Consider the following 27,297-nt stretch of genomic DNA (forward strand, 5'->3'; position numbering starts at 1 on the left):
TAGGCACACCGGGTTATAAAGGGACACTGTCGAGTTGTGGAGGAAAAAAATGATTTTAAGTGCGCCTTATAGTCTGGAAAATACGGCAATACATTATTTTCAAAGGAACATTTTAAGTTTTAATGTTTACTGGCATCATATAGCAGTCTACACTTGTCTCTTATGTGTGACTGCCATCTACTGGTCACACTTATCACACCATGTACCAAATAAAATAGCTTTGAGGTCGGTAAGCAAAACCAGAATTATCCCGTATATTAGGCACATTGTGTTATAAGGGGGACTGTTGAGTTTTGGGGGAAAAAAAACAATATTTTGAGTGCGCCTTATAGTCCAGAAAATACGGTAATATATTATTTTTTAAGGACCATTCAAAGTGTTGATCTTTAATGGCGTCATATAGCAGTCTACACATATCTCTAATGAGTGACTGCCTTCTACTGGTCAGACTTATAATTACACCATGCACCAAATAAAATAGCTTCGAGGTCGGTAGGCAAAACTAGAATTATTCCGAACAAAACTTTTGAGTTTTTAGGGAAAAAAATGATTTTAAGTGCGCCTTATAGTCCGGAAATTATGGTAATACATTATTTTAGAAAAGACTATTTAAAGTTCTGATGATTACTGGCGTCATATAGCAGTCTACACGTATCTCGTTTGTGTGACTGCCATCTACTGGTCACACTTTACACTATGTATTGGAGAAAATTCATTCGAGATCGGTAAGCGCAACCAGAATCAATCTGTCGATTTTTGAAAAAATGAGGATTTTATCGGCACCTTTTAGTTTGAAAAATGCGGCAGATAGATGCCGGTGATGACAAGATTACGTGTGATGGCTGCCCGGTTAAAATGATGGCCAAAAGCTGCGATGCATGATACACGATTGACACTTGCTACAATCTGATGTAATGGCTGAGAGTGAGTCAAGCCCCCCCCCTCTAAAACCCCTGCAAGGCACACAATCTGAACAGTGACTCCAGGTTGCTCATACCAAAGCAGATGTTCAGCTCACAAAATAACGTCATAGTCGGTTTTCTTTCACATGCTTACTTGCCGCTATGCTGAATGCTTTAATAGTGACTTTAATAACTATACTTACAGGGGCTGTTGTGCACTTTTGACATCCTCTTGGCCGAGCAGCTGTTTCCCGTCTTTCGGCGGGCAAAACTGATCCTTTAGACTCCTCTCGGGCTCGTCGCGAGACACGCGAAGACGCCGACTACAAAGGCACGCCTGGAGGGAAAAAAAAGAAATAAATTGCGTGATGGGTTAAATAGGGGCAGGAGAAATTAGCATTTCACACAGACACAGAAAACGAAATGCTCTCATCGGTGAAGCATGCACACAAACATTAAAACAGTGGAATTTCTAACAATTGGGAAGATTTGTGTCATGTTTGTCCTCAAACAACAAACAAAAACATTTTTCCCTTCCATCTTTTCTGACAGTTCTCAGATTATCTAGTACACACTAACATATTTATTAATTCCGGTTTATCGAAACTACAGGAGCTGGTAAAGTTACAGACATTGTGTGTTTTGTTAAACTAAAAGTAAAACGTTACCAGCAAATTTACAAAGAATGTTTGTCATCACTTCTGAGAATGAAGAGCATGGAGGAAAGAGTAATTTCAAACATCATGTCACGTCTGGAACGCATCGTTATGCGCGAGTTGTCACCCCAAGATGCAATGGGACCAGACAGGCAGGGATTGCAGGTAAGAGCTGGTTTAATGTACAAAAATGTAAAATAACACTGGTACAAAACAGAAAAGAAAGTGCGTGCCTACACACGGTAAGCTAAGCTAACACTTAGCAATGGAGTCCGAAAGGCTAAGACATGACTTAGCAATAGAATCAAGGACTAGAGAAACCAAACTTGAAAGTTGCATGTAGCAAATGACGAACCAAGGACGAGCTGAGGTAGAATGCAGGTTTAAATACTAAAGTAACAATCAAGACACCTGTGCCCGTAAAACAAGAGCAGCTAGGACAAATCAGAAACCATTGTAAACAAAACAGGAAAAGCACAAACAAACTAAGGGATTCGGAAGAGTCCAAAAATAATCAAAACACACAAAGGGACTCAAGAACAAGACTAAGGATGTGATCCGGGTAGCGGATCACAACACATCAGTATTCAAGGACAACTTTAAGACAAATGTGTACATCAGTGGTGGGGGTTATCAATCAATCAATGTTTATTTATATAGTCCTAAATCATAAGTGTCTCAAAGGGCTGCACAAGCCAGGACGACATCCGCGGTATAGAGCCGACATAAGGGCAAGGAAAAACTCACCCCAGTGGGACGTCGATGTGAATGACTATGAGAAACTTTGGAGAGGACCCCTCCACTCTAGGGGAGACCGAAAACAATGGCTGTCAAGTGGGTCTAACATAATATTGTGAAAGTCCAGTCCATAGTGGATCTAAGATGATAGTGAGAGTCCAGTCCATAGTGGATCTAACATAATATTGTGAAAGTCCAGTCCATAGTGGATCTAGCATAATAGTTAGAGTCCAGTCCATAGTTAAACTATGGAATTGTCTTTACAATGAGATAAAAGATTGTAGAAATATATTCCAATTGAAAAAAATATATAAAATATGGAAAGTCATAAGTGTTTAAATTATGCTTTATATTTATCATTTTACTTTTTTTTTTGTCTGGTTTTGTGTTTGTTTCGTATCACCCCGTGAAGTGTCTATTACTTTTTGGGTTCAGTTTGTACTTCATGAAGTTTTGCACTTGTTTTTTTGTGTGTGTTTTTTGTTTGTTTTCATTATATTTGGGTGTGTTTGTGAATCTGGGCTATTCCTTAAGTAAAACTACTTATGTTGATTGGGGCAGGAAATATACAATTTTTTTCATTCTGTTCCTTCTCAAACATAGGTGTGTAAATATGTGTTTTAATTGCTAAAGTTGAATTGTCTTTTGATCAAAAATGCACACCAATGAAGGAGATGAATAAAAAATTACAACAACAAAAAACATTATTTTTGTCCTACGGCATTTTAAATGAAGTTTTTACGCATCAACAATACAGTATATGTCATGACGGAGGGTTTTTCGCAGCTTACTGCGAGGATTGTTCTCCCAGGATGCAAACAAACTTTTCCGAAAAAACGGTAGAAGGTAAGAACATTATTAAATCTTGGCTCTCAAATGTAAAAACAAAAAGGCGCACAAGTCGAAAGCACAACTTAATGCAGGAAACAAAACTAACACTTAGACTGAACTATGGACATAAAACAAAAGTCGCTAACTGTGGCATGAAAAAACAAAAACGTACTTGGCATGGCATGAAGCATGAGAAGAGCAATAGCAAGAATAAGAGCATGAACAGAGCTAGAAAAGAACAATGTCGCCAGGCCGACTAACTAACAAAGGCAGGTTTAAATAATAATCTCATGATTAGCGACAGGTGTGATCCAAACAAATGAGGCAGGTGAAACTAATGAGTCGCCATGGTGACAAAACAAACAAGGAAGCGCAAACAGGAACTAATGGAGTCCAAAACTAACAGAACATAACTAAACAAAACATGATCTGGACCACGGATTATGACTATTGTACCAACAAAACGTGCAGATGTCACGTCTTGTCACAGCATCGTCCTGCTAGAAAATGTTTACCGAACGCTGAACAGTCTTCATCCTGTTCCTTCCCAAACATAGGTGTGTAAATATGTGTTGAGTTGCTAAATTTTATTCGTCTATTGATCAAAAATGCACACCAATGAAAGGGTTGAACACAAAACATTTATTTAAAAACGCATTATTTTATCTTACGCATTTTTAAATGAACTTTTTACACATCAACAATTACGGGTGTACAGTATTGTACCTGTCAAGACCTGGTCTTTGGTGAGGTTTATTTTCCCATGGTGCAAAGCGATTGAACCGGACACAACGTGAAGGTAATGACACCTTTTAATTATTCTATCAAAAAGTGCTCACAGCGGAGGTACAAAACAAAAACTATTACTATAACATAAACTATGGACATGAAAACATGAACTAAAAAACTCACTAAACTGTGACTTGAATAGACAAAAAAAACTAACGTGGCAAAAAAAGAGCAGCATGAACTTTGACCTGGATAGAGTACTCAGAGTGTCAAGAGTGCAGAGCATGAATGTGATGTCGCCAGGCTGACTGCCTGGCAACTACAGGCTTTAAAGTGGTGACGTAATTAACAACAGGTGCGGGAGTCCAAAGGAATCAGGTGCGTGACATGAGGACAGGTGAAAACTAATGGGTTGTCATGGAAACAAAACAGGGAGTGAAAATACAGGAACTGACAAAATCCAAAAACCAAACGGAACATGGTCACCGAGACATGACAGTACCTACAAAACCTGCAGATGTCACGTCTTGTCAAAGCATCTTCCTGCTAGAAAATGTTTACCGAACGCCGAACACTCTTCATCCTGTTCCTTCTCAAACATAAGTGTGTAAATATCTGTTTAGTTGCTAAAGTTTAATTGTCTATTGATCAAAAATGCACACGAATGAAGGAGATAAATAAAATATGGAAAAAAAAAAACAGTGTTGAAGCGTAAAAAATTCATTTAAAAATATGTAGTTTTTTTCTTTTCATTTTTTATTCATCTCCTTCATTGCTGTGCATTTTTAAACAATAGACAAATTAAATACTTTTACACACCTATGTGTGAGAAGGAACAAAACGAAGAGTGTTCGGCGTTCGGTAAACATTTTCTAGCAGGAAGATGCTTTGAAAAGACGTGATATCTGCAGGTTTTGTACGTACAATACTGTATGCCCGTAATTGTTGATGTGTAAAAAGTTCATTTAAAATGCATAGGACAAAAATATTGTTCTTTTTTTTCATTTTTGATTAATCTCCTTCATTGGTGTGCATTTTTGATCAATAGATAATTAAACTTTAGTAACGAAACACATATTTACACACCTATGTTGGAGAAGGAACTGGATGGAGAGTGTTCGGTAAACATTTTCTAGCAGGAAGATGCTTTGACAAGACGTGATATCTGCACGTTTTGTTGGTACGATACGGTATGCCCGTAATTGTTGATGTGCAAAAAATGTATTCAAAATGCCTAGGAAGACAAAATGTGTTTTTTTTGTTGTTTTCATTTATTTATCTCCTTCATTGGTGTGCATTTTTGAAGGAGATAATTAAAGAATGAAAACGAAAAAAACATTTTTGACCTATGAATAAAAAACTTAAAAAAAATGTATTGCTTAAACAAGCTTAAAAATGCTTAAAATGCTTAGGACAAAAAAAATGTTATTTTGTTTATATTTTTTATTTTTCTCCTTCATTGGTGTGCATTTTTGATCAGTAAACAATTAAACTTTAATACTGTATGCCCGTAATTGTTGATGTGTAAAAAGTTCATTTAAAATGCATAGGACAGAAATATTGTTCTTTTTTTTCATTTTTGATTAATCTCCTTCATTGGTGTGCATTTTTGATCAATAGGCAATTAAATTTTATCAACTAAAGACATATTTACACACCTATGTTTGAGAAAGAACAGGATGAAGAGTGTTCGGTAAACATTTTCTAGCAGGAAGATGTTTTGACAAGACATGATATCTACACGTTTTGTAGGTACAATACTGTACGCCCATAATTTTTATGTAAAAGTTGATTTAAAATGCATAGGACAAATATAATCACGATCGTACAGTATTGCACCTACAAAACATGCAGATATCACATCTTGTCAAAGCATCTTCCTGCTAGAAAATGTTTACCGAACACTCTTCATCCTGTTCTTTCTCAAACATAGGTGTGTAAATATGTGTTTCGTTGCTAAAGTTTAATTTTCTATTGATCAAAAATGCACACCAATGAAGGAGATAAATCAAAAATGAAAGAAAAAGAACATTATTTTTGACCTACACATTTTCAATGAACTTCTTACACATCAACAATTACGGCCGTACAGATGTCACTTCTTGTCAAAGCATCTTCCTGCTAGAAAATGTTAACCTGAACGCCAAACACTCTTACACCTAGACTGGATTTAATCCAGCTCTGATACCACCTCCAAAAAAAAAGTTTTCCCCGTTACCGTGTCTGCAGAGAAAATTTAGCATTCATCGGCAACCTAGTAGGATGCTCATAATTACCTGAGCTCGGTGCCTATGAAACATTTAAAAACGGTGTAAAAACGGCGCACCATTAGTGGTTCCAGACAGCGGGAGATCATTCTCAGCCGGAGGAGTATCACAGTTTAGACGTTTTTTTTTTTTTTACACTGCATTATAATAAAGGTCCCTTGGAAATTGCTGTGAGGCTGCCTGGTGATGTTCTCTCCCCCCCCCCCCCCACCCCCCATCCCCTCACTTGCTCGCTCAATGGTTTTCCAGACCATTTTTACTTATTGCACCCCTGGGTGCTTGCTCACTCCAGTCTGCAGTCCATTTTATAGACATGACTCAATGTGCATTGGCTGCAAGTAGGAATTGTAATTTCCAAGCACATCTCCACCGTCTAATGAGATCCAATACCAGGGATGTCACTAACTAAGGTGCGTACAGAGCCGCAGCAGAGGGCTTCTCGATGTTTCGGTTATTTAGCTGCAAAAGACTTAAAAGGCCTACTGAAACCCACCACTGCCCACCACGCAGTCTGATAGTTTATATATCAATGATGAAATATTAACATTGCAACACATGCCAATTCGGCCTTTTTAGTTTACTCAATTAACATTTTAAATTTCCCGCGGAGTTTCTTGTTGAAAACGTCGCGGAATGATGCGTGTGACGTCCCGGGTTGGAGGGGACATATTAGCGCAGCACCATTTTCTCTTTTCATCGCGCGATTAAACAGTATTCTGGACATCTGTGTTGCTGAATCTTTTGCAATTTGTTCAATTAATAATGGAGACGTCAAAGAAGAAAGATGTAGGTGGGAAGCTTTAGCCTTTAGCCACACAAACAAACGGTGTTCCCTTGTTTAAAATTCCCCGAGGTGAAGCTTTACTATGGATCAGAGCGGTCAAGCCAACATGGTTCCCGACCACTTGTGAACCGGCAGGTTTCGGTGAGAAAATTGTGGTAAAAAGTCGCCTCTTACTGGAGATCAGCTGAGCTTGTGCCGTCCATGCAGCTGACCAACAATGTGCAATAGAATGTTAATACATAGGTTAGCACTGGGTTTTTTTTTAGCACATAGCACTTTAGAACTAAACACTTTAGCACACGGCACTTTATCCATGAGCTCTAGTGCAATGCACACTGGTACTTTATCTTTAGCACCATACTGTAGATTTTATGCCTACATCAAAGTGCCACCCATGTCTATCAAGCTCCATGTTCTGATGTATAGATGTTTAAATGTTAGTTGTCTGGTTGTGGTTGTGTCTGTGCTTGTGTTTTTGTTCTGTTGTTTTTGTGTATGTTTAGAAAGCAATGATGCACTGTGTCCAAGACAAATTTCCCCGCGGGGACAATAAAGTTGAACCTTGAACCTTGACTTTCCTCAGAGACTGGCGTCAAGACACCCGTGGACACACCCCTCCGACTATCAGGTTCTATTTAACTCACTAAAACACTAGCAACACAATAGAAAGATAAGAGATTTCGCAGAATTATCCTAATAAATGTGTTTAAAAACATCTGAATCCATCCCAATGCAATCGCCTTTTTTTTTTCTAGTCCTTTGCTATCAATATCATCGTCCATGAATCTTTCAACCTCGCTCAAATTAATGGGGAAATTGTCGTTTTCTCGGTCCGGTTTAGTTGACTAAATTAAAATTGTAAATTTCCCGCAGAATTTCTTGTTGAAAAGGTCGCGGAATGATGACGCGTGCGCGTGACGTCCCGAGTTGGAGGGGACATATTAGCACAGCATTATTTGCGGCTAAAAATTGTCTCTTTTCATCGCGCGATTAAACAATATTCTGGACATCTGTGTTGCTGAATCTTTTGCAATTTGTTCAATTAATAATGGAGACGTCAAAGAAGAAAGATGTAGGTGGGAAGCTTTAGCCTTTAGCCACACAAACACACGGTGTTCCCTTGTTTAAAATTCCCCGAGGTGAAGCTTTACTATGGATCAGAGCGGTCAAGCCAACATGGTTCCCGACCACTTGTGAACCGGCAGGTTTCGGTGAGAAAATTGTGGTAAAAAGTCGCCTCTTACTGGAGATCAGCTGAGCTTGTGCCGTCCATGCAGCTGACCAACAATGTGCAATAGAATGTTAATACATAGGTTAGCACTGGGTTTTTTTTTAGCACATAGCACTTTAGAACTAAACACTTTAGCACACGGCACTTTATCCATGAGCTCTAGTGCAATGCACACTGGTACTTTATCTTTAGCACCATACTGTAGATTTTATGCCTACATCAAAGTGCCACCCATGTCTATCAAGCTCCATGTTCTGATGTATAGATGTTTAAATGTTAGTTGTCTGGTTGTGGTTGTGTCTGTGCTTGTGTTTTTGTTCTGTTGTTTTTGTGTATGTTTAGAAAGCAATGATGCACTGTGTCCAAGACAAATTTCCCCGCGGGGACAATAAAGTTGAACCTTGAACCTTGACTTTCCTCAGAGACTGGCGTCAAGACACCCGTGGACACACCCCTCCGACTATCAGGTTCTATTTAACTCACTAAAACACTAGCAACACAATAGAAAGATAAGAGATTTCGCAGAATTATCCTAATAAATGTGTTTAAAAACATCTGAATCCATCCCAATGCAATCGCCTTTTTTTTTTCTAGTCCTTTGCTATCAATATCATCGTCCATGAATCTTTCAACCTCGCTCAAATTAATGGGGAAATTGTCGTTTTCTCGGTCCGGTTTAGTTTACTAAATTAAAATTTAAAATTTCCCGCAGAGTTTCTTGTTGAAATCGTCGCAGAATGATGACGCGTGCGCGTGACGTCCCGAGTTGGAGGGAACCTATTAGCGCAGCACTATTTGCTGTTAAAAGTTGTCTCTTTTCATCGCAGGATTAAACAGTATTCTGGACATCTGTGTTGCTGAATCTTTTGCAATTTGTTCAATTAATAATGGAGACGTCAAAGAAGAAAGATGTAGGTGGGAAGCTTTAGCCTTTAGCCACACAAACACACTGTGTTCCCTTGTTTGAAATTCCCGGAGGTGAAGCTTTACTGTGGATCAGAGCGGTCAAGCGAACATGGTTCCCGACCACTTGTGAACCGGCAGGTCTCGGTGAAAAAATTGTGGTAAAAAGTCGCCTCTTACAGGAGATCAGCAGAACTTGCGCCGTCCATGCAGCTGCCGTCGACTTCCCTCAGAGACTGGCGTCAAGACACCCGTGGACACACCCCTCCGACTATCAGGTACTATTTAACTCACTAAAATACTAGCAACACAATAGAAAGATAAGGGATTTCGCAGAATTATCCTAGTAAATGTGTTTAAAAACATCTGAATCCATCCCTATGCAATCACCTTTTTTTTTCTCGTCCTTTGCTATCAATATCATCGTCCATGAATCTTTCATCCTCGCTCAAATTAATGGGGAAATTGTCGTTTTCTCGGTCCGGTTTAGTTTACTAAATTAAAATTTGAAATTTCCCACAGAATTTCTTGTTGAAATCGTCGCAGAATGACGACGCGTGCGCGTGACGTCCCGAGTTGGAGGGAACCTATTAGCGCAGCACTATTTGCTGTTAAAAGTTGTCTCTTTTCATCGCAGGATTAAACAGTATTCTGGACATCTGTGTTGCTGAATCTTTTGCAATTTGTTCAATTAATAATGGAGACGTCAAAGAAGAAAGATGTAGGTGGGAGGCTTTAGCCGTTAGCCACACAAACACACTTTGTTCCCTTGTTTGAAATTCCCGGAGGTGAAGCTTTACTATGGATCAGAGCGGTCAAGCCAACATGGTTCCCGACCACTTGTGAACCGGCAAGTTTCGGTGAGAAAATTGTGGTAAAAAGTCGCCTCTTACAGGAGATCAGCTGAACTTGCGCCGTCCATGCAGCTGCCGTCGACTTCCCCCAGAGACTGGCGTCAAGACACCCGTGGACACACCCCTCCGACTATCAGGTACTATTTAATCTCACTAAAACACTAGCAACACAATAGAAATATAAGGGATTTCCCAGAATTATCCTAGTAAATGTGTCTGAAAACATCTGAATCCATCTCAATGCAATCGCCTTTTTTTTTTCTAGTCCTTTGCTATCAATATCATCGTCCATGAATCTTTCACCCTCGCTCAAATTAATGGGGAAATTGTCGTTTTCTCGGTCCGGTTTAGTTTACTAACTGAAAACTTTTAAATTTCCCGCGGAGTTTCTTGTTGAAAACGTCGCGGAATGATGACGCGTGACGTCCCGAGTTGGAGGGGACATATTAGCGCAGCACTATTTGCGGCTAAAAGTTGTCTCTTTTCATCGCGCAATTGAACAGTATTCTGGACATCTGTGTTGCTGAATCTTTTGTAATTTGTTCAATTAATAATGGAGACGTCAAAGAAGAAAGATGTAGGTGGGAAGCTTTAGCCTTTAGCCACACAAACACACGGTGTTCCCTTGTTTAAAATTCCCGGAGGTGAAGCTTTACTATGGATCAGAGCGGTCACGGGAACATGGTTCCCGACCACTTGTGAACCGGTAGGTTTCGGTGAGAAAATTGTGGTAAAAAGTCGCCTCTTACTGGAGATCAGCTGAGCTTGCGCCGTCCATGCAGCTGCCGTTGACTTCCCTCAGAGACTGGCGTCAAGACACCCGTGGACACACCCCTCCGACTATCAGGTACTATTTAATCTCACTAAAACACTAGCAACACAATAGAAAGATAATGGATTTCGCAGAATTATCCGAGTAAATGTGTCTAAAAACATCTGAATCCATCCCAATGCAATCGCCTTTTTTTTTTCTAGTCCTTTGCTATCAATATCATCGTCCATGAATCTTTCATCCTCGCTCAAATTAATGGGGAAATTGTCGTTTTCTCAGTCCGGTTTAGTTTACTAAATTAAAATTTTTAATTTCCCGCAGAGTTTCTTGTTGAAAACGTCGCGGAATGACGACGCGTGCGCGTGACGTCCCGAGTTGGAAGGGACATATTAGCACAGCACTATTTGCGGTTAAAAGTTGTCTCTTTTCATCGCAGGATTAAACAGTATTCTGGACATCTGTGTTGCTGAATCTTTTGCAATTTGTTCAATTAATAATGGAGACGTCAAAGAAGAAAGATGTAGGTGGGAAGCTTTAGCCTTTAGCCACACAAACACACGGTGTTCCCTTGTTTAAAATTCCCGGAGGTGAAGCTTTACTATGAATCAGAGCGGTCAAGCGAACATGGTTCGCGACCACTTGTGAACCGGTAGGTTTCAGTGAGAAAATTGTGGTAAAAAGTCGCCTCTTACTGGAGATCAGCTGAGCTTGTGCCGTCCATGCAGCTGACCAACAATGTGCAATAGAATGTTAATACATAGGTTAGCACAGTTTTTTTTTCAGCACATAGCACTTTAGAACTAAACACTTTAGCACACGACACTTTATCCATGAGCTCTAGTGCAATGCACACTGGTACTTTATCTTTAGCGCCATACTGTAGATTTTATGCCTACATCAAAGTGCCACCCATGTCTGTCAAGCTCCCAGAATTATCCTAGTACAGGGTTCGGGAACCTTTACCACTCAAAGAGCCATTTTGACCCCTTTCACAAATTAAAGAAGACAAAAGGAACCGCAATCATTCTCGCGAATATCTTCTGGTGGTCACCCATCTAACAGTAATAAGGGCGTGCCATGGAGCCATTGCCTTTGACGCCTTCTACAACATGTACAGACATGTTGTATGTGGCTTCCGCAGATACTCGTACACGACTGCAAGGCATACTGGGTGACACAGAGTACACTGAAGGTTGTGATATAAACAATTTTAACACTCTTACTAATATGCACCACACTGTGAACCCACACTAAACAAGAATGACAAACACATTTCTGGAGAACATCCGCACTGTAACACATTATAAACGCACCATAACAATTACCCAGAATGCTATGCATCCATGACTCTTTCAGGCTATGTTATACACCCCGCTAGCACCAAACCCCCCCCCTTCCGTGCGTCGGTTGAGGTGGGTGGGGGTGTATAATATAGTCAGGAATAATCATGGATGCAAAGGATTCTGGGTATTTGTTGTGTTGCGTTTATGTTGTGTTACTGTGAGGATGTTTGTCATTCTTGTTTGGTGTGGGTTCACAGTCTGGTGCATATTAGTAAGAGTTTTAAAGTTAATCATATCACAACCTTTGGTGTACTCTGTCACCCAGAATGCCTTGCAGTCGTGTACGTGTATCTGCGGAAGCCACATACAACATGTTACTGGACTGGCAAGATGTCTGTACATGTCGAAGGCACGCCCTTATTACAGTTATATGGGTGACCACCAGCGGTTATTCGCGAGAATGGTTGCGGCGCCCAATGTCTTCTTTATTTTGTGAAACGCATCAAAATATAGAAGGCGCTAAAAGTAAAGCCACCACGGCACGCCCTCAACATTGTTGTCTGAGTGAAAATCAAAAAAATGTTGACCCCGGGTGATGTTCGGAAGAGGGTCCGAGAGACCCTCTTCCGAACATCACCCGGGGTCAACATTCTTGGGGCGGGGGCTCGGCGATTGTGCAGCTGAGCCACATCAGAGTGGCCAAAGAGCCGCGGGTTGCCGACCCCTGTCCTAGTAAATGTATCTAAAAACATCTGAATCCATCCCAATGCAATCGCCTTTTTTTTTTTTTCTAGTCCTTCGCTATCAATATCGTCGTCCATGAATCTTTCATCCTCGCTCAAATTAATGGGGAAATTGTCGCTTTCTCGGTCCGAATCGCTCTCGCTGCTAGTGGCCATGATTGTAAACAATGTTCAGATGTGAGGAGCTCCACAACTCGTGACGTCATTCGCACATCGTCTGCTACTTCCGGTTCAGGCAAGGCTTATTTATTAGCGACCAAAAGTTGCAAACTTTATCGTCGATGTTCTCTACTAACTCCTTTCAGCAAAAATATGGCAATATCGGGAAATGATCAAGTACGACACATAGTATGGACCTGCTATCCCCGTTTAAATAAGAAAATCTAATTTCAGTAGGCCTTTAAGGGGAAAAAAAAGAAAAAAAATCCCTCAGTGCGGTTGCAACTCGTTCCTCCACCCCGGTAAACCACAGCCGCATTAATAAACATCAATCATAAAGCACATGGAGGCGGAAGGCAACAAGTCCAACGTGCCACGCTGGATTTACGGCTCCAACTGTTCAGAGTTGCATTTCACATTTTCAATGCACTTTTAATGCTTGCTCGCCGAACTCGTTTGTGTGAAAACACGCTAAATCAAAAGTAGCGGCGCTATATCACGGGGGTGATATAAATGCCATATAAATCTGATCCGAGCGAGAAGTCCGACAATAAAGCACAAAAGCCCAGCAGAGACGTTTCCCCGCAGTGAACCGAGGCGCGCGAAAACTCTGGTAAATCCACGTTGCCAGGCAACAATCACGTGCAGCTCTCTAATGTAGGCTTGCTGATGTTGATTTTGTTTAAAACTGCTTTGCGTTGACAATATAATCATACTGTGTCAGGTAGAAACTATATGTAGAAACATGTTTTTTTGTTGATGGACATGGGAAAAAGTATAGTTCACTCCTTTGTCAAAAAGAACTTTTTTTCTTTTTTTTTAATGAAAGAATAAGGAGAAATATAATATGGTGTCAAAGTAATAGATGTAGGAAAATATAAATGATTCCCGAGCGTGGCCACCGCTGCTGCTCACTGCTCCCCTCACCTCCCAGGGGGTGGAACAAAGGGTTGGGTCGAATGCAGAGGGTCATTTCACCACACCTGGTGTGTGTGTGTGTGAGACTATCAGTGGCACTTTAACTTAACTACAATTAAATGAAAAATGTTGTAATTGTCAGGACTATGACATGGATTGGTTTTGCTCCTTCGACGCAAAAGGGATTACAGGACGAGCCAGGCGTGAATTCAGGTACATGATGATAATTTATTCATACACTAAATACAAAAATAATCAAAACAAAGGGCGCTCACAAGAAGGTATATTACCAGACTACAAAATACAAACAGGAAACAAAAACACTTGCACGGTGGCATGAATGAACTGTGAACATAAACAGCAAGATGGCCTGACTATAAACAACTAAAACAAAACACTTACTGTGACAAAAAAAAAAACAGCAGGCAAGAATAGCAAGGTGCTTGGCAGGTGATCGTGGGCATGGAGAATGAGTAGCATATGTTGGCAATGCAATAGCAGGCATGAAGGCAGAAAGCAAATAGCAAAGTTCCCAGGACGAGGACAGAAACAAAATGGTATTTAATAGCAGCTATGATGATTAGAAACAGGTGTGGGACTGAGGGCTGGGGGCGACTTGGAGACCAGGTGGAAACTAATGGGTTACGATGGAAACAAACAGGAAGTGTAAAACGGGAAACAAGAGTCCAAAAACAAAACAAACATGCTCAAACTTAAAACTGAATTACAGGCATGACAGTAATAATGAAGGAAAAAGGCATAAATTCCAAAAATGTGAAGTTTTGTATTTCACTGGAGTAAATATGTATATATATATATATATATATATATATATATATATATATATATATATATATATATATATATATATATATATGAATTAACGACTTGTGTCATATAGTAATTTTACAAGCAGAATTAAGTGGAATATTTTTGTATTTTGTTTTTTTTTTATTTATGAAAATAAAGCGGTGATATTACATAGAGAAGGAAGGAGTCATTTTATAACAAAAAAGTAAGATTTCTTTAAGAAAACGTTTAAATGATTCCAATTTTGGTTTTGCAAAGGTATATTACAGTTAATATGAGGAAAAAAACAAATTATTTAGACCAGTGGTCCCCAACCTTTTTGCATCCGCTTAATAATTGTATTTTATTTTTGTCATGAAAAAGGGAAGTTTTTGTGGTTGGTGCACTAATTGTAAGTGTATATTGTGTTTTTATGTTGATTTAATTTATTTATTTATTTTATTTTTATTTATTTATTTTTTTTAAATAAAAATGAATAAAAAATTGTTCTGCGGCCCGGTGGTTGGGGACCACTGATTTAGACCATTTTTGGTGACACTATTAGAAATAAGTCATACTTTTTCAAGAATATATAATAAAGACTAAACAGTCAAATAAAGTTGTTCAGGACATAGTTACACAAATTAAGTTTTAACACTGTAAGGAAAAAGAGTTGCAGGTTTAAAATAATATGAAAATGTGGTAATAATAATATTTTGAGAATAAATTCATATCTTAGTGGACTGAAGTCTAATTATAAAAATATTGTAATATCGCAGGGAAGAAAAGGGTTTTATTTTTTTACAAGAAAAAAAAAATCTGAAAATGTTAAGAGGGTAAAAAAAACTTCATACAAAAAAAGTCATAATATTTTAAGTAAAAATTAAAAAATGTGGAGAAATTACATTATAAAAGCAATAGGATTCGAGCAAAAACAATATTTTGAGTAGCAGTAATTAATGACATTTGCTGAAGGACACAGGAAAGTAGAGTTCTCTGCTTTGTCTAAAAGCACTTTTAAAAAAAAAAAATGAATAAATTAAGTCATAATATTATTTTTTTTTAATAAATGATATTTTGTTTTCAACAAAAAGTATGGCCCAACATACACTATATTGCCAAAAGTACATGGCCTACCCATCCAAATCACTTGGTCCAAATACAGGTGTATAAAATCAAGCACTTAGGTATGGTGACTGTTTCTACAAACATCTGTGAAAGAATGGGCCGCTCTCAGTGATTTCCAGCGTGGAACTGTCACAGGATGCCACCTGTGCAACAAACCCAGTCGTGAAATTTCCTCGCTCCTAAATATTCTATAGTCAACTGTCGGCTTTATTATAAGTAAATGGAAGAGTTTGGGGAACAACAGCAACTCAGCCATGAAGTGGTAGGCCACGTAAACTGACAGAGAGGAGTAAGCGGATGCTGAGGCGCATAATGCAAAGAGGTCGCTGACTTTCTGCACAGTCGGTTGCTACAGAGCTCCGAACCACATGTGACCTTCCAATTAGCCCACGTACAGTACGCAGAGAGCTTCACAGAATGGGTTTCCATGGCAGCTGCATCCAAGCCATACATCACCAAGTCCAATGCAAAGCGTGAGATGCAGTGGTATAAAGCACGTCAACACTGGACTCTAGAGAAGTTGAAATGCGTTCTTTGGAATGATGAATCACGCTTTTCCATCTGGCAATTTGATGGACAAGTCTGGGTTTGGAGGTTGCCAGGAGAACGCTACATTTCGGACTGCATTGTGTCGAGTGTGAAATTTGGTGGAGGAGGAATTATGATGTGGGGTTGTTTTTCAGGAGTTGGGCTTGGCCCCTTAGGTCCAGTGAAATAAACTTTAAATGCTCCGGGATACCAAAACATGTTGGACAATTCCATGCTCCCAACCTTGTGGGAACAGTTTGGAGCGGGCCCCTTCCTCTTCCAACAAGCAAGGTCCATAAAGACATGCATGACGGAGTCTGGTGTGGATGAACTTGACTGGCCTGCACAGAGTCCTGACCTGAACACCATAAAACACCTTTGGGATGAATTACAACAGAGACTGAGAACCAGGCCTTCTCCAACAATGTGACCTCACCAATGCGCTTTTTTGAAGAATGGTTAAACATTTCCTATGAACACACTCCGCAACCTTGTGGACAGCCTTCCCAGAAGAGTTGAAGCTGTAATAGCTGCAAAAAGTGGACCGACCTCATATTGAACCCTCTGGGTTAGGAATGGGATGGCACTTCAAGTTCATATGTGAGTCAAGGCAGGTGGCCAAATATTTTTGGCAATATAGTGTATGTCAAGTCCCAAATGAGGAAAAAAAACGTGACTGGTAAATTTGACTTCCGCTTTTTCCTGTAAGGCTGGGGTGTCCAAACTTTTTCCACTGAGGGCCACAGACTGAAAAATCTAAGTATGCGGGGGGCATTTTGATATATTTCTTTTTTAAAACCAATACAATAGTTGTTGTTTTTTTACATTTATGGCCTTCCTCAAGTTTGGTCCCCGGTCTCTGGAAGGGTCTCAGTCATAAAAATGTTAGAAATAAGTCATGCATTTTTTTTTTTTTTTTTTTTCATTTAACGCTTGCATCTCAAGATCAACTTCAGGTCTGTCTGTCGTTAAAAAAAAAAAATGTTGTTTTTTATGTTTATGGCCTTTATGTCAAAACCCTTATTTATATGGCAAACACACAAACTATGCAACATTTTCCCCTAAAACATTTCAAAGTGGAGTATTTGACGTGAAGTAATTGGAACCCTGAATAGGTCAATAATTCATAAAAATACAAAAGAACAAGTGTTGAAAATAAGCCAAATGTATATTTATATTTTAGTACGCTTAAAGGCCTACTGAAATTATATTTTCTTATTCAAACGGGGATAGCAGGTCCATTCTATGTGCCATACTTGATCATTTCGCGATATTGCCATATTTTTGCTGAAAGGATTCAGTAAAGAACATCGACGATAAAATTGTCAACTTTTGGTCGCTCATAAAAAAGCCTTGCCTGTACCGGAAGTAGCAGACGATGTGCGTGTGACGTCACTAGTTGTGGAGCTCCTCACATCCTCACATTGTTTACAATCATGGCCACCAGCAGCGAGAGCGATTCAGACCGAGAAAGCGACGATTTCCCCATTAATGAAAGATTTGTGGATGAGGAAAGTGAGAGTGAAGGACTAGAAAAAAAGAAAAGGCGAGGGCAGTGGGAACAATTCAAATGTTATTAGACACATTTACTAGGATAATTTTGGAAAATCCCTTATCTGCTTATTGTGTTACTGGTGTTTTAGTGAGATTATATGGTACCTGATAGTCGAAGGGGTGTGGCCACGGCTGTGGTGACCGCCAGTGTTCCCGGTGGGAGAAGGTAATAGTCCGCAGCTGCAGGAGGACGCAAGCTCCGCTTATGTCTACGGTAAGAGCCGATTTATCAGCACAATTTTCTCACCGAAACCTACCGGTTGACATGTGGTAGGGAACCATGTTCAGTTGACCGCTCTGTTCCATAGTAAAGCTTCACCTTCGGGAATGTAACCCAGGAAACACCGTTTTTGTTTCTAAAGGCAGCTGCAAAACACCGCTTCCCACCTACATCTTTCTTCTTTGACGTCTCCATTACTAATTGAACACATTGCAAAAGATTCAGCAACACAGATGTCCAGGATACTGTGTAATTATGCGATTAAAGCAGGCTACTTATAGCTTGGATTGGGCTGGAAAAACATGTCCGCTACAACCGGTGACGTCACACGCACGCGTCATCATTCCGCGACGTTTTCAACAGGATACTTCGCGGGAAATTTAAAATTGCAATTTAGTAAACTAAAAAGGCCGTATTGGCATGTGTTGCAATGTTAATATTTCATCATTGATATATAAACTATCAGACTGCGTGGTCGGTAGTAGTGGGTTCCAGTAGGCCTTTAATTCTGTAGATCTCTTGATTATAAGATTTTATCATTTTTTTCATACTCTTTTGTTTCTTTGATGTCCTTTTTGTGAACGAAAACTTTGTTTCGCACAAAATATGCAATATTATCCCCCCAAAATATTTGAAAGTCAAATTGTTCCAGTGAAGTAATTGGAGCCTTCAGCTAAATTGGCCCTAGTGTTTGAATGTGAGTATGAATGTTGTCGGTTTATCTGTGTTGGCCCTGCGATGAGGTGGCGACTTGTCCAGGGTGTACCCCGCCTTCCGCCCGATTGTAGCTGAGATAGGCGCCAGCGCCCCCCCGACCCCAAAAAAGGGAATAAGCGGTAGAAAATGGATGGATGGATGTCGACCGGCAGGTTTCGGTGAGAAAATTGTGATATTAAGTCGGCTCTTACCGGAGACATCAGCGGAGCTTGCGCCCTTCTGCATCAGCTGTCAAAAAGCTAACTGCGACTTTCTTGGCGCCTCCATGGCTTCCATCAGAGACACTGGCGGTCAACACACCCCTCCGACTTACAGGTTTGACTTTATAATCTCACTAAAACACTAGTAACACAATAATCAGATATGGTATTTTCCAGAATTATCCTAGTAAATGTGTCTAATAACATCTGAATCGCTCTCACTGCCCTCGCCTTTTTTTTTCCTTTTTTTTTATGTAGTGCTTCACTCTAACTTTCCTCATCCACGAATCTTTCATTCTCGCTCAAATTAATGGGGAAATCGTCGCTTTATCGGTCCGAATCGCATTTGTTGCTGTTTTCAACAGGATACCTCGCGGGAAATTTAAAATTGCAATTTAGTCAACTAAACAGGCCGTATTGGCATGTGTTGCAATGTTAATATTTCATCATTGATATATAAACTATCAGACTGTGTGGGTTCCAGTAGGCCTTTAATTCCGTAGATCTCTTGATTATAAGATTGTATCATTTTTTTCATACTCTTGTTTCTTTGATGTCCTTTTTGTGAAAGAAAACTTAGTTTCGCACAAAATATGCAATATTATCCCCCCAAAATATTTGAAAGTGATCCAGTGAAGTAATTGGAGCCTTCAGCAAGTCAATAACAGTCCGCATGGCAACTTTGTGTTATTAGTGTCAACATTGCAACTTTTTCTTGTTACATGTCATTGTTTACTCTTTTATGTTTGAATTTTTTATTATAGTATTTTTTGGAATGGCGGCCGCACTTTGGACACGCCTGCTGTAAGGTCACCACAATAGGTAAATTACATCTACTTTTAAAGCCTTTTTTCTTGTCATTCCAGGTTGTTTCCTTCTTTGTGTGGCACAAATCCCTCTTTATAGAGAAGACTTTGAGCCCTATAATATTTCTATTCAGACAAGGCTAGTTGTAGAAGAGGGAGTATCTCACCTTGAACGCCCTCTTAAATCTCTTGCTGAGTACGTACAACGCCACGGGGTTGATGCATGACTTGAGGGAGGCCAGATTGATGCCGACGTAGTCCAGCACAAGTAAGATGCTAAAAAGAAAAGTTGAATGTATTACACATTGTAGTAGGGTTGCATGGTATTAGTACAGTACCGCGATACTAAAGAAATGTATTCGGTACCATACCGCCTCTGAAAAAGTAGTTTCTTACAAGCAGGACGAGGAATAGCTAAACATGCTTTTCTACACACCGTAGCCCGCCGGCGTCAAAATGTAAACAAACGCCATTAAAATGATTCCCGGGCGTGGCCACCGCTGCTGCTCACTGCTCTCCTCACCTTCCAGGCGGTGAACAAAGGGGTGGGTCAAAAGCAGAGGAAACATTTCACCACACCTAGTGTGTAGGTGTGACAATTATTGGTACTTTAACATCCACTGTAATGATACCAAGTGAAGTGAAGTGAAGTGAATTATATTTATATAGCGCTTTTCTCAAGTGACTCAAAGCGCTTTTACATAGTGAAACCCAATATCTAAGTTACATTTAAAACCAGTGTGGGTGGCACTGGGAGCTGGTGGGTAAAGTGTCTTGCCCAAGGACACAACGGCACTTACTAGGATGGTGCAAGCGGGGATCGAACCTGCAGCCCTCGAGTTGCTGGCATGGCCACTCTACCAACCGAGCTATCCCGCCCAAGGACAGGAGTCGATACTACTATGATTACGTCGATATTTTTGTCATCACAATATCTTTTTGTTGTTAATTTATGTTATGTTTATTGACTCAGGAAATATGTCCCTGGACACATGAGGACTTTGAATATGACCAATATACGATCCTGTAACGACTTGGTATCGGATCGATACCCAAATTTGTGGTATCGTCCAAAACTAATGGAAAGAATCCAAACAGAAGAATAAGTGATTATTACATTTGAACAGAAGTGTAGATAGAACATGTTGAAAAGAGAAAGTAAGCAGATATTAACAGCAAATGAACAAGTCTATTAATAATTCATTTTCTACCGCTTGTCCTTAATAATTTTGACAAAATAATAGAATGATAAATGACAATATGTTACTAAATATGTCAGCAGACTAAATTGGGAGCTTTTGTTTGGTTACTTACTACTAAAAGACAAGTTGTATGTTCACTATTTTATTTAAAGACAAACTTGCAATAAAAAAAACATTTTTTGTTAAAATAAAGCCAATAATGCAATTTTTGTGTGGTCCCCTTTATTCAGAAAAGGATCGAAAAGTGCTGAAAAGTATCAAAATAATTTTAGTAAAGGTACCAAAATATTGGTATCGGGACAACACTACACTGTAGTAAACAGCAGTGGTCCCCAACCACCGGGCCGCAGAATATTTTTTTATTCATTTTCATTAAAAAAAAAATTATATATATAATTTATTTTTTTTATTTTTATTAAATCAACATAAAAAACACTATATACACTTACAATTAGTGCACCAACCACAAAAACCTCCCTTTTTCATGACAAAAACGTCCCTTTTTCATTATAAAGTGTTTTTAGGATTTTGTCAATGTACACCACTAAATTGGATTTGAAATAAAAGAAGATAGTATCCATCCATCCATTTCCTACCGCTTATTCCCTTTTGGGGTCGCGGGGGGCGCTGGCGCCTATCTCAGTTACAATCGGGCGGAAGGCGGGGTACACCCTGGACAAGTCGCCACCTCATCACAGGACCAACACAGATAGATCCCTGTCCCACCATGCTGCCTATTTCTCTTCTGTAATCTGTTTGTGTTGCCAACACAGATAGACAGATGACATTCACACTCACATTCACACACTAGGGCCAATTTAGTGTGGCCAATCAACCTATCCCCAGGTGCATGTCTTTGGAAGTGGGAGGAAGCCGGAGTACCCGGAGGGAACCCACGCATTCACGGGGAGAACATGCAAACTCCACACAGGAAGATCCCGAGCCTGGATTTGAACCCAGGACTGCAGGAACTTCGTATTGTGAGGCAGACGCACTAACCCCTCTGCCACCGTGAAACCCAAGAAGATAGTATTCATTCATTATTATTCATGCGTTTGTTACGCCTCGTCTCAAATTACTGTAACGTACTATTTTCGGGTCTCCCGCGGGACAAATTATTAACCGTTGACCGGTCCGCGGATACAAAAAGGTTGGGGACCACTGGTATACAGTATTGTATAAATTAAATTTTTTTAAGCTCACCTTAGCAGTTGACATCGATCCGGATCTTTCTGGTCGTAGATGGTTGATTTAAGGATTCTGCTGAGGTGGAGTGGCAACCAGCAGACAGCAAACAACACCACCAGGCACAGAGTCGTGTTTGCAGCAGCTTGCCTCTTTAAACACAACATTGACAGATAGCCATAGTGAAGTCCAAAGAAAAAAAAAAAATGAAGAAAAAGAAAAATAATTGGACACACCTGCTTGCTGTGTTTGTTTAAGTTCTCTTTGTTCTTCCGCATCTTCCCGGTCCTTAGCGCATAGAAGATGACGGCCCAAGCCAGCGGCAAGCAGAAGTAGACGCTGAAGAGCCACCAGTCCTTCGCGGCCTTATAAAACTGTGAACAACACAGGGCATTAAAGCAATAGTAGGGAATTATTTGACTACATAATAACACAAACAAAACCCTGGTGATGATACATTTTGCTGCCGTTGCCATGGGGACCATCAATCCCCTATTTTAGTAGTCCATGATAGTGGTGGACCAGCCAGGACAACTAAGTGTACATTTTAAAGGCCTACTGAAACCCACTACTACCGACCACGCAGTCTGATAGTTTATATATCAATGATGAAATATTAACATTGGAACACATGCCAATACGGCCGGTTTAGTTTACTAAATTAAAATTGTTAATTTCCTGTTAAAAGTCGTCTCTTTTCATCGCATAATTACACAGTATTTTGGACTTCTGTGTTGCTGAATCTTTTGCAATTTGTTCAATTAATAATGGAGACGTCAAAGAAGAATGCTGTTGGTGAAAAGCGGTGGATTGCAGTTGTCTTTAGCAACATAAACACAGCCGGTGTTTCTTTGTTTGTTGTGAAGCTTTAATATGGAACAGAGCGGTCGAGCGAACATGTTTCCCGACCACATGTCGACCGGCGGGCTTCACGGTGGAAGAGGGGTTAGTGTTTTTGCCTCACAATATGAAGTTCCTGCAGTCCTGGGTTCAAATCCAGGCTCGGGATCTTTCTGTGTGGAGTTTGCATGTTCTCCCTGTGAATGCGTGGGTTCCCTCCGGGTACTCCGGCTTCCTCCCACTTCCAAAGACATGCACCTGGGGATAGGTTGATTGGCAACACTAAATTGGCCCTAGTGTTTGAATGTGAGTATGAATGTTGTCTGTCCATCTGTGTTGGCCCTGCAATGAGGTGGCGACTTGTGCAGAAGGCGGTTTACACCCTGGACAATTGTAGCTGAGATAGGCGCCGGCGCCCCCCGCGACCCCAAAAAAGGGAATAAGCAGTAGGAAATGGATGGATGGATGTCGACCGGTGAGAAAATTGTGATATTAAGTGGGCTTTTACCGGAGACCTCAGCGGAGCTTGCGTCCTCCTGCATCAGCTGTCAAAAAGGCAACTGCGACTTTCTTGGCTCCTCCATGGCTTCCATCAGAGACACTGGAGGTCAACACACCCCTCCGACTTTCAGGTATGACTTTATAATCTCACTAAAACTCTACTAACACAATAATCAGATAAGGGATTCCCCAGAATTATCCTAGTAAATGTGTCTAATAACATATAAATCGCTCTCACTGCCCTCAGCTTTTTCTTCCTTTTTTTTAATCTAGTGCTTCACTCTATCTTTCCTCATCCACGAATCTTTCATTCTCGCTCAAATTAATGGGGAAATCGTCGCTTTCTCGGGCCGAATCGCTCTTGCTGCTGGTGGCCATTATTATAAATTATGTGAGGCTGTGAGGAGCCCGACAACCCGTGACGTCACGCGCACATCGTCTTCTACTTCCGGTACAGGCAAGGCTTTTTTATTAGCGACCAAAAGTTGAGAACTTTATCGTCGATATTCTCTACTAAATCCTTTCAGCAAAAATATGGCAATATCGCGAAATGATCAAGTATGACACATAGAATGGACCTGCTATCCCCGTTTAAATAAGAAAATCTCGTTTCTGTAGGCCTTTAAACTTTTATTTTGTGCAATTGTGCTGTCAATACAACGTATCGCTCTATATATTGTTTTACAGTAGGTTATTTGTAAAGCTCATATCGATTTTTAGTTGCATCAATGACATGTTTTGCAAAAACATGCCACTTTTTTTATATTTGCCAAATTTCTTTCTTTTTTTATTTTTTTTTTTATTTTATTTTTTTTAATTAATCAATCCAACAAAATAATACACACTAACACCATAATAATAAGTTCCAATTCCAAAACAACATGCAGAATAGCAACCAACCGAGCGATTGAGAGGACAACCAAACATGACACAAAACAATCCAAAAGTAGTCAAACAAAAATGAATAATATCAACAACAGTATCAATATCAATAAGAATTTCCAACATAGCAGTGATCAGAAATCCCAGCCATTTATAACAAATAAAAACATTTTAAAAAAAATAATAATAACAATAAAAACAATAGTGTCTCTTTTAATAATGATAATAAATTATGTATTTATTATTTAATGAATTATGTAATAAGAATAAAAAAAATATTTAAAAAATTGTTAAAAATTAAAAAAAAAAATGTAATTAATTATTTAATAATAATAAAAACAATAGTGCCACACAATCAATCAATCATTTGGATCACATCTCATAAGCTTGACAACAAATGATGCCCAATATTTTCCACAAAGATAAAATAAGCCATATTTTAGGTTCATTTAACGGATGCATTATTCTTAAAAAAAATAAAATGTGACATATTGTGACTAAGGATGTCAAAAGTACCAAGTTATTTCATGTTATTAATAAAACATTTTTTACAATAATCATCTTTATACTCAGAAAGGTGGTTTGGTATACAATTCGGCCAGTGCTCCGGTCAAGGCATACGTGGCTCATTTTCACATTTTAGCTCAGTTGGTAGAGCGGCCGTGCCAGCAACTTGAGGGTTGCAGGTTCGATTCCCGCATCCGCCATCCTAGTCACTGCCGTTGTGTCCTTGGGCAAGACACTTTACCCACCTGCTCCCAGTGCCACCCACACTGGTTTGAATGCAACTTAGATATTGGGTTTCACTATGTAAAGCGCTTTGAGTCACTAGAGAAAAAGCGCTATATAAATATAATTCACTTCACTTCACTTCAAAATACAAACCGACGGGACTTCAGCTCAAACGTTTAAGCCTTGAGCGAATAAATTACGCGCACTCAATTCAAATGTTTTCTGTAAACATTACTACTCTTCGACATTCTGACGATAGAATTGCATTTGAGTGTAAGTATTTGGTTATTTTTTTTCGGTGAGTTTGAATTCTGCACGTTATTTGTTGATTATTCCAATTTGGATGATTTATGTGATTTATTATTAATTCTAACCATTCCACAGCACTAATTGTGACATACTTTTACAGTATTTCCTTTTGTAACAATGTGTACTCAGATTACAATGACAATTCTGTCAACAAATCTATATTTGCGATTTATCACAGTCCACACTCGGAATCTCTTATTTCTCATTGAAGCTTTACCATTGTACAAACCCCAAACCATTGAAGTTGGCACATTACGTAAATCATAAATAAAAACAAAATACAATGATTTGCACATCCTTTTCAACCTTTATTCAATTGTATAGAATGGAAAGACAAGATACTTAAAGTTCGAACTGGAAATCTTTGATATTTTTTGCAAATATTAGCTCATTTGGAATTTGATGGCTGCAACATGTTTCAAAAAAGCTGGCACACTTGGCAAAAAAGACTGAGAAAGTTGAGTAATGCTCATCAAACACTTATTTGGAACATTCCGCATTTGGTACTAATGCGTGAGCAAATTGTTGAACAGCTTAAGATCAACATTTTTCAACAAGGTATTGCAAGGAATTTAGGGATTTCGCCCTATAAGGTCTGTAATATTATTAAAAGGTTCAGAGAAATCACTGTACTTAACACTGAATGCCCGTGACCTTGGATCCTTCAGGCGGGTACTGCATCATAAAGCGACACCAGTGTGTAACGGGTATCACAACATGGGCTAAGGAACACTTCATAAAACCACTGTCAATAACTACAGTTTGTCGCTACATCTGTAAGTGCAAGTTAAACTCTACTATGCAACGCGAAAGCCATTTATCAACAACACCCAGAAACGCTGCCAGCTTCGCTGGGCCCCAGCTCATCTAAGATGGACTGATGCAAAGTGGAAAAGTGTTTTGTGGTCTGACGAGTCCAAATTTCAATCAATCAATCAATCAATTTACTTATATAGCCCTAAATCACTAGTGTCTCAAAGGGCTGCACAAACCACTACGACATCCTCGGTAGGCCCACATAAGGGCAAGGAAAAATTCACACCCAGTGGGACGTCGGTGACAATGATGACTATGAGAACCTTGGAGAGGAGGAAAGCAATGGATGTCGAGCGGGTCTAACATGATACCGTGAAAGTTCAATCCATAATGGATCCAACACAGTCGCAAGAGTCCAGTCCAAAGCGGATCCAACACAGCAGCGAGAGTCCCGTTCACAGCGGAGCCAGCAGGAAACCATCCCAAGCGGAGGCGGATCAGCAGCGCAGAGATGTCCCCAGCCGATACACAGGCAAGCAGTACATGGCCACCGGATCGGACCGGACCCCCTCCACAAGGGAGAGTGGGACATAGGAGAAAAAGAAAAGAAACGGCAGATCAACTGGTCTAAAAAGGGAGTCTATTTAAAGGCTAGAGTATACAAATGAGTTTTAAGGTGAGACTTAAATGCTTCTACTGAGGTGGCATCTCGAACTGTTACCGGGAGGGCATTCCAGAGTACTGGAGCCCGAAATGAAAACGCTCTATAGCCCACAGACTTTTTTTGGGCTTTGGGAATCACTAATAAGCTGGAGTCCTTTGAACGCAGATTTCTTGCCGGGACATATGGTACAATACAATCGGCAAGATAGGATGGAGCTAGACCGTGTAGTATTTTATACGTAAGTAGTAAAACCTTAAAGTCACATCTTAAGTGCACAGGAAGCCAGTGCAGGTGAGCCAGTACAGGCGTAATGTGATCAAACTTTCTTGTTCTTGTCAAAAGTCTAGCAGCCGCATTTTGTACCAACTGTAATCTTTTAATGCTAGACATGCGGAGACCCGAAAATAATACGTTACAGTAATCGAGACGAGATGTAACAAATGCATGAATAATGATCTCAGCGTCTTTAGTAGACAGAATGGAGCGAATTTTAGCGATATTACGGAGATGAAAG

The 27,297-nt window shown here is 39.7% G+C and overlaps 1 protein-coding gene across 1 annotated transcript in view; it reads right to left on the reverse strand.

Annotated features, from left to right (window-relative positions):
• Nucleotides 1-1,101: 1,101 nt before the first annotated feature.
• LOC133537826 (endothelin receptor type B-like) overlaps nt 1,102-27,297 on the reverse strand; it is a 44,834-nt gene continuing 18,638 nt past the window's right edge. Inside the window, exons 4-7 of the mRNA XM_061878900.1 lie at nt 22,336-22,473; nt 22,118-22,251; nt 19,880-19,988; nt 1,102-1,239 (exon numbers count right to left, since the gene is read on the reverse strand). Of these exons, the coding sequence (XP_061734884.1) occupies nt 1,102-1,239; nt 19,880-19,988; nt 22,118-22,251; nt 22,336-22,473 (519 nt within the window). The remainder of the gene's footprint in view (nt 1,240-19,879; nt 19,989-22,117; nt 22,252-22,335; nt 22,474-27,297) is intronic.

This window comes from Nerophis ophidion, linkage group LG19 (genome assembly GCF_033978795.1).
Source record: "Nerophis ophidion isolate RoL-2023_Sa linkage group LG19, RoL_Noph_v1.0, whole genome shotgun sequence".
In the NCBI taxonomy this organism is placed as follows: Eukaryota; Metazoa; Chordata; class Actinopteri; order Syngnathiformes; family Syngnathidae; genus Nerophis; species Nerophis ophidion.